Below are 14,766 nucleotides of genomic sequence, written 5' to 3'. Positions count from 1 at the left end.
GCAATAAAATCTTTCCATTCAATTTTTAACCTTTTTTCGACGTCCGAATGTGTTGAAATTTTGCATACATATAAAGAACCTCAAACAATACAATATTTTGATAACTTAAGATCTTAGTGTTAGAGGGAGCAAGGGGGGGGGGGGGGGGTTAGAGTATAAAAAACTAATTATTTCGAGCTGTGGGTAATATCCATGCTTTTTGTGTATCCATGAGGTCGGGGAATGGTGGGATTTTCCACGGGTCAACTGTGCCCCTAAAAAGGGGGGGGGGGGAAGGGGGGCGTTTATAGACCGAAAATTTTGACAATTTTAAAAATTAATGCGTTTTCGATTTTAAGTGTTTCCGATCCAAAAGGTCGGGTTATGATGGAAAATATTCCCGGGTTATTTGGGGAGGGGGGGATGAGGAGGAGGGACATAAAGCCATTAAATTTCTAAAAGTTAAAAAATATATTATTTTCTATTTAAAGTATTTCCTAGGTCGGATTAAGGTGTAACATGTGCCTGGAGTTCGACTTTCTCCCCCTTGGCAGAGGAGGGGTTAACGACTCAAAATTTAGAGTTCATTGTAACAAATAAAAACTTTAATCACTTTTTTTTAATTTGTAACAATTACTCATGTTAAATATTTTAATTTTATTATAAGACTAATAAGAATAAAATTAACTTATAGTTAGAGACCTGTAAAATTCGCGGATTCATTTCGCAATAGGATAGAGTCCAAATACTTTTGACTTTATTTTGCTTCAGTGATTGGGCCACAGTTTATACCAATAAGCAGATGTAATTTGCACGAGTGCGTAGAAGATCATGGAGTTTATCCTTTAGGGATTTGAAATCGCGAATTTTACAGGTCTCCACTTATAGTTTGAAAACTAGGAAAAAAAAAAACGCTTTAGTTGTTGAGTTAACAAACAATTAATAAATCAAATTTAAATTTACGTTTTTTGACTAACAGCCAAATAATGCATCATTACTCTGTATAACTAAAAGCGTAGGGTGCTTGATATCATTCGTCTTAAAATTTATATCAGTAATAACAATATGATTTCTAATAGATTTTCTGTCACTAATTTTAGGATATAACCATTACGAAAATGACAGTATGAACGTAATAACAATAATGAACTTAAAATTAGTAATGTTGTACTTGATATCATTTGTTTTAAATTCTTTACCAGTAATAACAGTATGATTTGTAATCAAGTTTGTCACTAATTTTAGGAAACAGTCATTACGAAAATAAAACAATAGCGCACCCACGCGTTTAGTTATGAAGTTTGTCGTGCATTATTTTGCTAGAGGACAAAAAACTTAAATTTAAATTTAATTTTTTAATTTTTTGTTAATTCAGCTATTAAAGAGTTTTTTTTAGTTTTTTAAACTATAAGTTTTTATACTGTCCAAACTATAAAAGATAAACACCAAAAAAATGTCCTTTATAATATACAATGTCAAAAACACTGTGTGGGATATGATCAAAATTATTTTAACCGTAGGCGATTAATACAGAGAATGGTTCGCGAGCTGCATTATAATCCAGGAGAAACAGGTGGTTTCCGCTACTGCCTGCAATCGCACAAAACAGTGTGAACAAACGCGCCGTCATATGGCATGGAAAATAACAAACATTTAGATTTAATAGAAACACATGGAGTGAGGAAACACAGTGATAAAACGACGTAATCGTATTTCCGCGGAACCAGGTTCCACACTCAAGGCCAGCGATCCAGATGTAAGGTGACACATCATCATTTCCACAACACCTCCATAAGCAAACGCAGGGACGAATTCTCACCGCAGGCGCAGGCAATATTTCTTCTCCGACTTCTCTGAAGTGTATTGTTGTAAGCAAGATTAATTCGTAAATTAACAATTTTACGGTGCTATCATTAGAGACCGGAAAAATTCGCGGATTCATTTGGCGATAGGCTAGAAGTCAAATACATATACCTTTTAGATGATTTTGCTATTGGCTTACTGTTCATCTGTACGAATCTCAACCAATTATAAACCCTCAACCAAAGCAGGATCGAATCACAGACAAACCAGCTGAGACGACTCTCAAGTTAGCAGCCAATGAACTGGCCTTATTTGTCCAAGTGTACAGAGGAATGTGCAGTCCATCCTGAAGGCTATTGAAACCGCGAATTTTTCCGGTCCCTAGCTTTCATACAATTTTAATTCAAAGCTGGTTCACTTAGTATTTCGGATCGATGTGTCGTTAGTTTTAAAAATGTCATGGAGTCACGCTGCGCAGTAGATCCAGGGTTTAAATCCTGACTCGGCCATTCTGACTTTTTCCGGGTCGTAGGAGCGTAAAATCTGAATAATTTCCAGGGCGGCCCGTTGGATTACGTTCCCCATTCCATTTTCACAGCCGTGATTTTGAAAGCGCAAGCACAATCTCCCCTACCCCCTCAAATGAAGGGATTTTTAATTCCGGGAGGGGAAAACCCCCTGCATGCCTCCCTCCCCCGGGGATTTAAGCCCATACACAGAGATCGGCAAAATTCGCGTATTCATTTCGCGACAGGCTAGAATCGAAACTCGTTCACCTCCAAGCTACTTAGCGATTGGACCACAGTTTACCTGAAGGACTCTGAGCCAATGGAAAACTCTCAACAAAAGAAGTATAGAAATACAAGCAACCCAGTTAACAGGTATCACGAGGCAGCAGCCAATGAGCAGTACATAGAGTACATAGAGGATCGTGGAGTCTATCCTGGAGGGCATGGAAACTGCGAATGTTTCCAGTCCGCACGGCCATACAACTTGGTTCCCTACAATGGAGCAACTTCATTCCCAACTATCCTATTTTGTATAGCTGTATGTTAGCTGTCTTTAATAATTAATAACATCGATGTTGATGATACTATAAACGCAAGTGAAAAAAAAATATAGGCCTACATAAGTAGGGACCGAAAAAAAAATTCGCGATTTCGATGACCTTCAGGATGGACTACACATGTCTCTGTACACTTGGCCAAATAACGCCATTTCATTGGCTGCTGACTGAGTGACAGTCGTCTCAAATGGTTTGTATCTGATTAAGTGATTAGTGGAGACCTGCAAAATTCGCGGATTCATTCGGTGATAGGCTAGAATTCAAACACATATACCTCTTAGATAATTTTGCTATTGGCTTACTGTTCAACTGGACGAATCTCAACCAGTTATAAACCCTCAACCAAAGAAGGATCGAATCACAGACAAACCAGCTGAGACGACTTACAAGTCGGCAGCCAATGAACTTGCGTTATTTGCCCGAGTGTACAGGGGTATGTGCAGTCTATCCTGAAAGCCATAGAAAACGCGATTTTTGCAGGTCTTTAGTGATTAGATACTTCTTTGTTTGGGTGTTTCTCGTTGGCCCAGAGTCGTTTAGATGAAAAGTAAGCCAAAGCAAAAGGAACCTTAAAGGTGCAGGTATTTTAATTTTAGCCTATAGCAAACAGAAGCGTTAAGCAATATAATTAAGGGTAAAACGAAAGAAATAATGCGTGGGAACTTGGGTTTTTCACAGGGTTTATAACAATATCGCTATAATTAACTACGACGTAGAGGTACGATTTTATTGATATTTCGCCGATGCGGAATTTATCCCCGTAATTTAATTTTGTTACGAATCCGTAGATAAAATTACGGCCGCGTGTACCATGTATGTCCCACGCAGCTCTCGGCCGCGTCAGATTGAAGAGCGAGTATAGTTCAATCATCATCCCCCCCCCCACCCTAGCCAGGTACCTGACACACACACATCCACCTCGAGAGTCTACTGAAAGCATGGCTGTCACTGGCCGCTCGTTGACGTGATTAGCGATTAGTGACGGCAGGACGCGGCTGTGTAATTACATTGACGTCTACGTCTGGGGCACTGACCGTTGACGTTCATGCGTTTGCAATCACCCGTTTGTTTTATCTGCAATCGGGAACCTAAAACTGGAATGCAAATATTAAAAAAAAAAAAAAAAAAATCTATAAATATTTCGCTGTTGTTTAACTCTACGTAATATTTGTTTTTTTTTTTTTCTCTTCTTTTGTTCATATAATTTACCATGAATTTTGATTTTGGTTTATTAGAGATTATTTAATTCTTAGTTTTGCATGAATCTTGAGTTTGCAACTTAAAAAATAAAATTCTTAGTTTACAAAAGGAATTATTTGACAATAAATGAGTGACGATAAATATTTTATTGTTGAATATTCCTGCATGACTTACAGAAACCACACGCATGACCAAAAAAAATTATATGTCACATAATTTAAGAAAATTTCTTTTATGGATTTGAATTATTTTTGAAAAATCATAATAAATAGCTCATCTACTTGATTCGTGTACCAGAAAACAGAGAACATATAACATCGTTTCGAGCCAGAGTAACTGGCATTTAAATTGTTTATTTCAAATAAACCTACCTAAAATGGACTCAAAATTAGTTTTGTGTTACCAGGATGGCCATAAACGTTTTTAATTTATTGTTTAACTTCTTTATTCGCATGGTAGCTATGGCAACCGATTTCCAAGTAACAATGTTTAAAATCACTGCTTTTCGAGTTTAATTACAACGTGGAATATATTTCGGGTAGAGTTTAGAAATTTTTTAAATAAAATGTCGTCAAAATCAAATCATTAAGAAAAATGCTATGCTTAAAAAAGCTATATATTTCCTTACTGAATAATGGTTAAATCTGCTTAAAAAAAGTATAAATCTTCTTAGACAAGTAAAAATAAAAAAATTAAAAAAAAATTGAGCTGAAGTATTATTTTAATACAAATGTTTGTAAAGTCAAAAAAAATGTAATCATATGTCTGTTCAATTACTAGAAAAGTAACATAACTATTACAAAAAAACTCTTGTATTAATACACAACTTTTGTAACCGTTTGTAAGATCTACAAAAAACTTTTCTTGGCAATAGGTTTCTCAAAATAATTTAAAATTATAATTTTTTTACTGTTTACTCCAGAGATTTACAATTGCGGTGCTTCGCTCGGCGTAACGCCTGTTAAATGGTTGGTAAAATATTGACTAATTATGAAATACTTCTATTCTAGTATTTGGCGCATAAATCCAAAAATGACTTATTACGATGTTCCAATATAAGAGTAAAAATAGCTGATGTTAAAAGAGACAAGTGCGTATTGATTTTATAAAATTATCTAGTGTTGAGAGTTTGTATTCTGGTGCAGTAAAAAGTGCACGACAAATGGATCTCTGATTGCATAAAAATTTGAACGTACAAATTGCAAACATTAACTGTGTACCAGTTGCGTGCACTGTGATAAATGTTATTTTTTACAGTTGTATTGGCACGATGGCTGTAAATCATTTGGTTAACGAAATCCTTTAGCTGAGTTCATAATAATCACAAGAAACTAAGGACCCAAGGACCCAACATGCAAAAACTTAAATAAAGTACAAAACAAGGAAGTTGCAAGGGCATCACTACCCCTTTACGACTTTAAGTTATGAAATTGTTGGAAATCATTTCTTAATGAGGCTTGTTTTGATAATTTATATTTTTCACACAAAAAAAAGTTTTAAATTCAAAACAATTTTTATTTAAAAGCGTCATTTTCTTTCACTGTACTATATGTTAATGAGTAAAAACGTGAGCGTGTAATAATAAGAAATAACATTACGTCTGCATCTCTAACAGTTTTCGTAACACTTCACTTTTAAATGTATAATGCGGAAACGAAAGTCTTAACGCATGTAGTTGAATGTTAGTCAATGCTTGCGGGGGTTTTTTTGGCATGTTTTAAAATCGGGTAATGTAAAGACGTCATTACTTTAATTTTAACGTTGTGGGTTTCATTCGTATTTCGGAAACTCGGCCTTAGCGCGCAGCATGCGTTCGCAGTTTAAGTACGTGATTAGTCTTCGGGAGTCATTGGCGGATAAATGATGATGATAGGAGGGATGTAAACGTATAAACCAAGCCCCCCTCCTCTTCTAGAAATTGGGAAATTTTTTTAAAAATATCAGAGAAGGCTGTATTTTTTTTTGGGGCGACGACTATGGTGGGGGAGGGGGGGGGGTTGGGGCGGGGGCGATGCAAGGTGAGCTGTTACAACCCCTGAAATTTTCACTATGTGAGAAACCGCATTGACTACGGTCAGCAGCGTTTGCATAATTTCGTTTCGTGATGGAGGGGTGGACTAACATTTTCCATTGTTTGCTTTAAAATTATTTCCTTTTGTTCGGTGGGAATGATAGATAGGTATAGAAATTTTTAGGCATCTGGAGGTTATATATCCCCGCATCCCCCACATTGTAGGCCCTCGACTACGGCTACGTCTGTAGGTCCGTAGCCTATGTCAGTGTGCAAGTGTCACCGCCACCGACGGCAGAGACGCAGCTCTCGGCCGGGGCGGGCGCCGCAGACGACTCACCGCCGATGCGAGCGTTGAAGGCCACGCCCACGCCGCACTTGCCGTTGTTGGCAGCCATGGCAATCTCGCCGGCGCAGCGCGTGCCGTGCGAGTTGGTGCCGGCGCGGTCGTAGCGCGGCGTCGGGTCGGCGTCGTCGTCGTTCACGTCGTAGCTGATGTCCGGGTCCTGCGACAACGAACACCCGTACACAGATGATGCCATTCATCTGCAGACTACTGAAGTACACCCACTTGGTCTCGTATACCCACAGACCTAAGATAAGGAAGACTTCTAGTCAAATGATGTGGTACATCTACAGACTAATAAAGTACACCCACGGGGTCTCGTTGAGGTATACCAACAGACTTAAGATAAGGAAGACTTCTAGTCAAATGATGTGGTACATCTACAGACTAATAAAGTACACCCACGGGGTCTCGTTGAGGTATACCAACAGACTTAAGATAAGGAAGACTTCTAGTCAAATGATGTGGTACATCTACAGACTAATGAAGTAAACCCACAGGGTCTAATTGAGGTAGACCCTTAGACCCATGATAAGGAAGACTTATAGACAAATGATGTGGTACAACTACAGACTAATGAAATACACCCACAAGGACTAGTTGAGGTAGACTCATATACCTATGATAAGGAAGACTTAAGACAAATGATGTGGTACATCTACAGACTAATGACGGGCTAGTGACGGGTAAAGATGAGGCAGACCCATAGACAGATGATGTGGTACATTACATCCATAGACCAATAAAGTATACCAATACGGTAACTAAAAATTATGTAGAACTGCGCAAGCTGTGCAACAAACAAAATCGTAGCCCAAACATTGAATGGTTTGCTTGTCAAAAGAACTGCTGAAAACATGGATCATGTCATTATTGAGATAATTTTACTTAATGAAAAGATTTTTGGGTGCTATTCCTTAAAAGTTGTCATATCCACATGGAAATAATTGACACCTGGGACGAAAGTATGGCTCAATTATTTTAATCGCTACAATTTAAACACTTATACCACACTGTGTAGTTTATTTTCGTGTAAGAGTGTTAAGTTATGTTTATAAGAGAGGCTTTTCGAACCCCTTTTGAGGTTCGCCTGGATTCGCAAATGACAAAGAACTAAAATACAAGTGAAAGCTGCATTTAATTAAATATGGCTTTGCTGAGGTTTAATTGGTGTTCAAGGAAAAGGTTACACACTTACGTAATTGTCTCTTAGATCTTCGTGAAGATACTCCAGTCCGTCATCCAAGACACAAACGCGCACGCCTCTCCCTGTGACGCCCATCTCGTACAAAGGCAGGACGTGAAGATCCAACTTGGGAAGATCCGGTCTAGTTCGGGTGTCTTGCTTCAAAACAAAAAAAGTATTCTTAACCACAATTAGTGTTGTGGTTTACTTTTGCTTCATCCATCATATATAAAAGTTTCTCTTTTTTTTGTGTAACTCATTAACGTCTATGGCTATGTTATTGAAAAATAAAGCATACTGGGTTATTGTCACACATTCCGTTGAATACCAAAATGGTTTGACTAGACCCGAGTTTGTTTGAATCATGCTAATATCATAATAGCGCGACTGTCTTAAAGCGATAGACTCTACTTGAATGAAATATTTTTCTAACCAACCACGTTAGACATATCTGTGACGTCGGCGTGACACAAATGGCGAACGCACCAGACTTCCCGATTGGAAAGTATTTTTTCCCTATTTCCATCACGTTGTGGGCATGAAATTACTGAACTGAGTAAAATGAAAGTTTGTTTAGAAGTCAGTTTGTTTGCAAGTCACATTATATAATTTTTCTAATTTTATAAATCAGCTGTGAATATTGTTAGTGTACTGTAAGCACAGGCATGATCTAGTGACAGCCTCCTGGTATCGCTTTGCTTTCTAACTGGTAGACTCGACTGGGCGTGATTTCTTAGCGAGAGAGTTACGTCTTGTAAACACTTAAATGTAAAAAAAAAATTGTGCGTTAAAAGTTATAAATTTCATATGTTTAACTTCACTAATATTTGTGAAATTAATACTTTACACAAAAATGTACCTCAATTATTGACTGCGGCCTTTAGTTTCACATATAAATTAAAGATAGCGTAGCGTTCGTTTCATTAAAGATAACCAACAAAGTGTTGAACATAATCAACGTCATATTTTCCCAACATAGTTTTCTCAATTAGTAAATCATAAGTAACCCTGAAAAAAAGAAAACAAATTGCAGAAACAGTGTTGGCTGGTTCCCGCATTATAAAAATTATAACATTTTTGATTGTTGGTAAACTGATACATCAGCAATAAAATTATGTTACACTTATTGGCTTGGAATAGATCACATTATTATTTCTTGTTATTTATGCCAAATAATTGTAGTAGTAGCAAATATTTATGAATTTCAAAATTTTTCCCGTTAAAGTCGGATAATAATTACGAGTTTTTAAGACGGTGACTGTAACAAAATTTGGATTATTAAGTAGATAGTGGGGCATTCGATTTCACGATGGCAGAAATTTCTAGGATTCAAAATGGCAGAATACAAGAAGGCGGACGCAAAATGGCCGCTGTGGTCAAGGTCAAGGTTCAAGATCAAGGTAATTAAAGATGGCCGCCGTAAATAAATATGGCGACCGTGACGACAGATGGCGACCGTAATGTCAGAGATCGGTCAGCACTTCGCATCTCAGCCTAGAACCTGCGCCAGTATGCCCTTTTATATACTACTATCTGTGATTCTGATTTGTGTATGAATTCAGGGTTACGAGCTAAAATGCTGCAATTTTTAGGTTCCATCGTATCGAATTTTAAGTAACCAGTGTCACAATGAACAAAAATGATAAATTTTTAAACAAATTATCAATTAGCAACGATTTAGTAACCAAAATGCACTTCAAAATGACACGATAGCCACAAATACAAAAATGCCGCTATTTTAACATGGCTGTATCTCACCCGTTTTCATTGGTTGGAATTAACGACCAATATTTCAATCATAAACAGGAAATTCGCGGTAGTAGAGTTCATAACTGTGAGTTCCATTGGCGTACAGATTAAATTTGAATTATTAAATTTTCCTTATCGTAAATCCACCTTAGGGCTTAGTTTCTGTCCAATGAACATATGTCTTTAGTTAAGAAAAACAATTGAATAACATTCTTAACCATTTTGAACTTGTGTTTAATGTTGCCCTGCATTAATAACAACATGATTAATGCTCGCATACCAAGTACCACTCCTGTTCCCACAGCTCGTCATTAAAGATGACGTCTCTCTGGGGCGGCACATCCAAGTCCCGGCGCTTCGAGCGGACAGGACTGCCATCTGTCGGCGGCAGCAGTCCCCTCTTCGACCGGCGCTTGGCGAACTGCTGCTCCGCCCACACCACCTGGCGGCAGCGCTCGTAAGCAGTTACTACCGTATGGTTTGTGTCGATAGTTCAGCGTGTAGGTTACACAACACTCTTTAATTATCACACGTTGTAATTCACAAAATATTACAGAAACATTTTTTTTATTAAGTTGGCACATTAAATAAGATCGAAAAAACCATTTATATGCGTCTCATTTTCAAATAAAAGGTTTAAGCTGACTCTCAATAATCCGTCCATCATCCATACGTGCGTCATCTTTTTGTCAGTCAACAAGTCGAGCTATTCTCAATGATGCGAAAATTAGTCATTAATATTTTTACACAAGGAGGCTGCCGACACAATAGGAGTCTTACATTTTTTACCTAATTTCTCGTTATAAATTTGATGATCATGTAACGCAAAGCATTTATAAATCATTAAACTAAATTTGTTTTCGCTCTTGTGATGATCTAAATATAGATATGTAAGAGTTACCAGAGGTACGTTAATCATTAGGTACTCTTTTGTGCCCCGGCCAATCTGTGTTTCGTATATCAAATTTTAAAACGTGTTTAAACGCAAGTTTCAAACATAATATGGAAGAAACTAAACAAATACCTAACTTAACTAAAATAGTTCGTTTTTGTAAATTAATGGCAAAGCCTTTTAATAATAATTGAAGTTCTAATTTCATCAGCTAAAGCTTGGTTAGACATTGACGAACGGATAGAATTTGCCTGGCCATCTGATTGGCTGCAGATCACGGGATTGACGGACGGACTGATGAAACGAATCATTTTTATTCAAAACATCAAACAGAAAAAATATCAAAAACCCCTGAGCAAACATACCGTATTATTTTTTGGAAAATGAGGGACAGTGGAGATTACGCGTGAACTAACTCCTTTTAGTCACTAAATTTAATAATATTCAATGCTGCTACCAATGTAGCCGATCACTATAATTTCAGCACTTTTACTGATTTTGCCTTAAGATTAAATAACGTATCTTATCATTAAGAAATATTTGCAAGAAAGATATTTCGACAATGCGGAAAACAAATATTCGCGTATTACTGATATTGGAGAGACATTGAAGTATATTTCCATATTTAGAAATTTGTCACATCAAAAACTTTATGCAGCATATTAATGCAATGTATTAATGACGAAATAATCCATAAACTTTAGTCAGGAATTAAAAACGGCATTTTGATTACAGCGGTATTAATTTTGATAGTTAAGAAAAGGGAAACTATTTATAATAATGCAATATATTATTTTCATAATTTCGTTTCACTTAACAACATATTTTAAACATTTAATATTTAAAGAATTAGGAATGAGGGTAGCTTGATCATTTGAGTTGATATTTATTATACATTTAAAAAATAGATTTATATTTTCTCTTTCTTGAGAAAACAATTTACGGCGAGGGTACAAAGATAAGAAAAATATTAATTTGTTTATTGAAAGGAAAAGAAAAGGCGCATACTTAAAATTTATTACTGCCATCGAAAAGGCATGAAAAATCAAATGAGCCTGAAACCCAACCCCATCAAAAAATTTTGGCAGATGATTTTCGTTAAAAAATTAATTTTCTTTTTTTTATGCATGGAATTTAAAAATTGCGTTCAAATTTACTGAATTAACATTAATCTCAAATATAATTTATTTATAAAAATATAAATAACAATGTTGGTCATTCTCGTACGTAGAATAACAAAATGCATACCCGTTTATATAATGGCATTGAAACAATCGTACTTTTCTGGAATTTTGTAATATGCATTGCACACTTTTTTTGTTGTTCTCCATCCGAATTACGTGATGTAATACCTAAATACAAGAATCTATTTTTTTGTATTATTTGTTCTTTTTTTGTGTTAGAAATGCCAAGTTCCGAGTCACTGTGGCGTGTTTGAGGAAATAACGGAATCCTTGAAATGTAACCGTTGGAAAGTTACCCTCACAATACTGCATTGTGTGTTGAAACTAAATCTTTCTGAAGTAAAGTGACACAATCTCAGCAGGCTAAGGTAGATGTACTTACTCTGGAATCACTGCTTAGTCTCTGCGTGAGAGCTCGATGGTCTCTTTTGTGTATCTCAGGGTGGTCTTCCTTCGCCATTCTGTACGTGTCAGGGAATCCGATGACCTATACAAACACAACCACAAGCGGTTCGTTCGTTAAATGTATATATACCTCTATATATATCAGTATTTTGTACACATTAAAAAAAAACACACTTTACCTTAATATTCATTTTAGTTTTAAAAACTACATAATCTATGGTTAAACAACGCGTTCACGCACTCCTAATATCAACTTATTGATTTTAGCTGATGATATCCCTTTTAATATTATAAAAGGGGAAATAAAAAGCTTTTAAATGTAATTTCTTTAACCCAAACATATAAAAAAAAAAGGTTCATGTCTAAATGTCATACAGTACCTACATATTAATTTTAAAATATGGCAGTAGTAATGTAATCGTTACTAACGTTAAGATAGGTTGTTTATTTCAATGGTAAAATTATTTGACAATTTTGATAAATATATTGAGTGTAAATAATATGAATAGTTTAATAAGTACAAAAGAAAGTGCTTCGTTCATTCGTTCAAAATAAATGGTTCTGGGTTTCACTATACACACACACATTTATATATATATATATATATATACATATATATATATATATATATATATGTATGTGTGTGTGTGTGTGTGTATGTGTGAGTGTGTGTTTAATGGCATGCGATACAGTGTGAACCTACATTTTAGACGGTTGAGTAACGAGAACTTTAGTAGCTGGCTATTTCTTTCCCCTAGAAATTATACCACCCACGGCAACAGAATTTAGTCTGCCTACCTTCAGGCGCATCGGCGTTTCGTTGTAAATAAGTAATGGAATAATAGTGATGAATTAACTGTCAAGAGATGGCACATGTGACGTATGTTGAAGCCACTTTTTAACTCGCCATCACCATAGCGCAACATTCCAAACATTTTGAAAATGTTGCTTGACTACACATGAATCATTATCTCTGTCTTTGAAAACAGTCGATACAAACAAGAGGATAGGAAGAAAGTTCGCGTCGTGCATGAAATGACGAGAAAACAAAAACAATGAGAGAAAATTAATGACTTGACAGAATTCGACGGAGTTTATTTTTCTCATTATAATTACTTGCATTGTAAAGTTTAATTTCAATTTATGAATTAATTTGTATTAATGCTAATAAATATAATATAGACTAAAAATAAACAAAATATAAATTATTTTTCGAACGCAGTTTTGGTTTTACAGAACACACGCACACTATCTGCCGCTGACCGCGAACGAGTATCGTTCTTGCACGCGAGCGAGATGGACGGCGGGCGTCCGATCGATGTATCGATCCCTCGTGACCCCGACAACGCCGACGACGCCCACGGTGACCCAGCTCTGGACGTCGCTACCAGGGAAGCAGAGCCGAGTCGGAGGTTTATTTCCCCTTTCCCCCTTCCCGCCTTCCGTACGTCCAACCCCCTCGCAGATTGAGCTGCAGGCGGGCCAATGAGGGGGCTGCATCGGGAAGAGCACGCGCGCGCGGCGGGGATCGATAGTGGCGCATCGACCCCTCGCGGGAGGAGGGCGACAGCCGGTCCATTCATGACGGCGCAGAGAGCAGGGTATCAGGAGCCTCCACGGCGCGGAGGTAGCTCGCCGCTGAATTAACTAACGAACATGAACGAGTCTTTCAGTAGTCGCCCGTAGGGCCCGGAAAAATTCGCGGGTTCATTGACTTCTAGGATAGACTCCACAGTACTTAACAAACTCGGGGGAAATGACACCTGTTCATTGGCTGCTGATTCGCGAGACGTCTTAACCAATTTTTCAATGATTCGGCACTTTTCTTGGTTTAGGTTTTTCCATTGGCCCGAAGTTCCCAAGATAAAATGTGGGCCAATCGCAGAAGCTGATGAACGAAGGTATACTTTTTTGGATGTCAGTCTATCGCGAAATGAACTCGCGAATTTTTCAGGACTGTACTCGCCAGTGATGTTTAACATCTAACCTCGGTAACAAGCAAATTAATTCGAAACTCGGACACGAATTTTGACCTGTAATTCTTTCAAATAATGCCTAGCATGATAATTATACGCAAATTGCGTTCAGCTGAAATTCTTAACGCGAATCACACGTAGTTTCCGCACCCGCGTTAAAGTTCGCTGCCTGAGTAGCTACGTCGACTATCGAATCATTTGATTAGCAGACAGAAAATACCAATCTATGTAACGAAACGTCTACAATAAAAGCGATAAATACTTTAAGAAATACTAAACCCAAGCTTTTGACTTGATTTTCGAGAAGTATTTTAATTAAAATACTTTCCATATTGTTAAAAGTCATCAAACATTTAATACTATAAACTTTACATTTGTCTTTGTGAACTTTGTTTTGCGCCATCCATCACAGATGGCAGCACCGTAGTTGTTACATATTTCCGTTACTTGACTTCCGTCGCATTACTCGTACCAAATGCCGTAAACCTAAAACTAAGATGTTACACAAAAAAAATAAAAACGAACGTTTGAATAAGACTTTAACCAAGGTGTCAAGTATTAGAACAAGCAGACAAGTCGGCTGAAGATTCATCACGAAAACAAAGTCGAAAACCCACAGCACAACTTATGGTGTTAAGTGCATTCAAGGGCTGATATACGATTTTGAAGTTGGAGCTGAAAAACAATTTTGGTAGCAAGTAATACACTGCTCAAGAGTACTTGACACAGCAGCACTGCAGCAAAGACTGAACCCAGAATACAATATACATGACACAGCTAATAAGTTTGCGATAAAAAATTAACATTCGTTTAGCAATTGCATTTAAAATACCCCGACCATAATCATATTTCTCTATTACCTGATTTTTCTAATTTCCCTGACAAATTCTGGAATTCTCCATATTTTCTCTGATGCTGGAAAACCTGATGACTTACGTGTTCACCCGCGATTTGTATGCATCAGTTACA

The 14,766-nt window shown here is 36.9% G+C and overlaps 1 protein-coding gene across 1 annotated transcript in view; it reads right to left on the bottom strand.

Moving 5' to 3' along the window:
* The window catches only part of LOC134527325 (neuroendocrine convertase 1-like), a 70,522-nt gene that overhangs the window by 42,959 nt on the left and 12,797 nt on the right, over window positions 1-14,766 (bottom strand). Inside the window, exons 3-6 of the mRNA XM_063359897.1 lie at window positions 11,799-11,903; window positions 9,621-9,782; window positions 7,604-7,750; window positions 6,400-6,565 (exon numbers count right to left, since the gene is read on the bottom strand). Coding sequence (XP_063215967.1) covers window positions 6,400-6,565; window positions 7,604-7,750; window positions 9,621-9,782; window positions 11,799-11,903 — 580 coding nt within the window. The remainder of the gene's footprint in view (window positions 1-6,399; window positions 6,566-7,603; window positions 7,751-9,620; window positions 9,783-11,798; window positions 11,904-14,766) is intronic.

This window comes from Bacillus rossius, chromosome 1 (assembly GCF_032445375.1).
Source record: "Bacillus rossius redtenbacheri isolate Brsri chromosome 1, Brsri_v3, whole genome shotgun sequence".
In the NCBI taxonomy this organism is placed as follows: Eukaryota; Metazoa; Arthropoda; class Insecta; order Phasmatodea; family Bacillidae; genus Bacillus; species Bacillus rossius.
The sequence above is the reverse complement of the archived record's forward strand: the minus strand, read 5'-3'. Positions and strand labels throughout refer to the sequence as shown.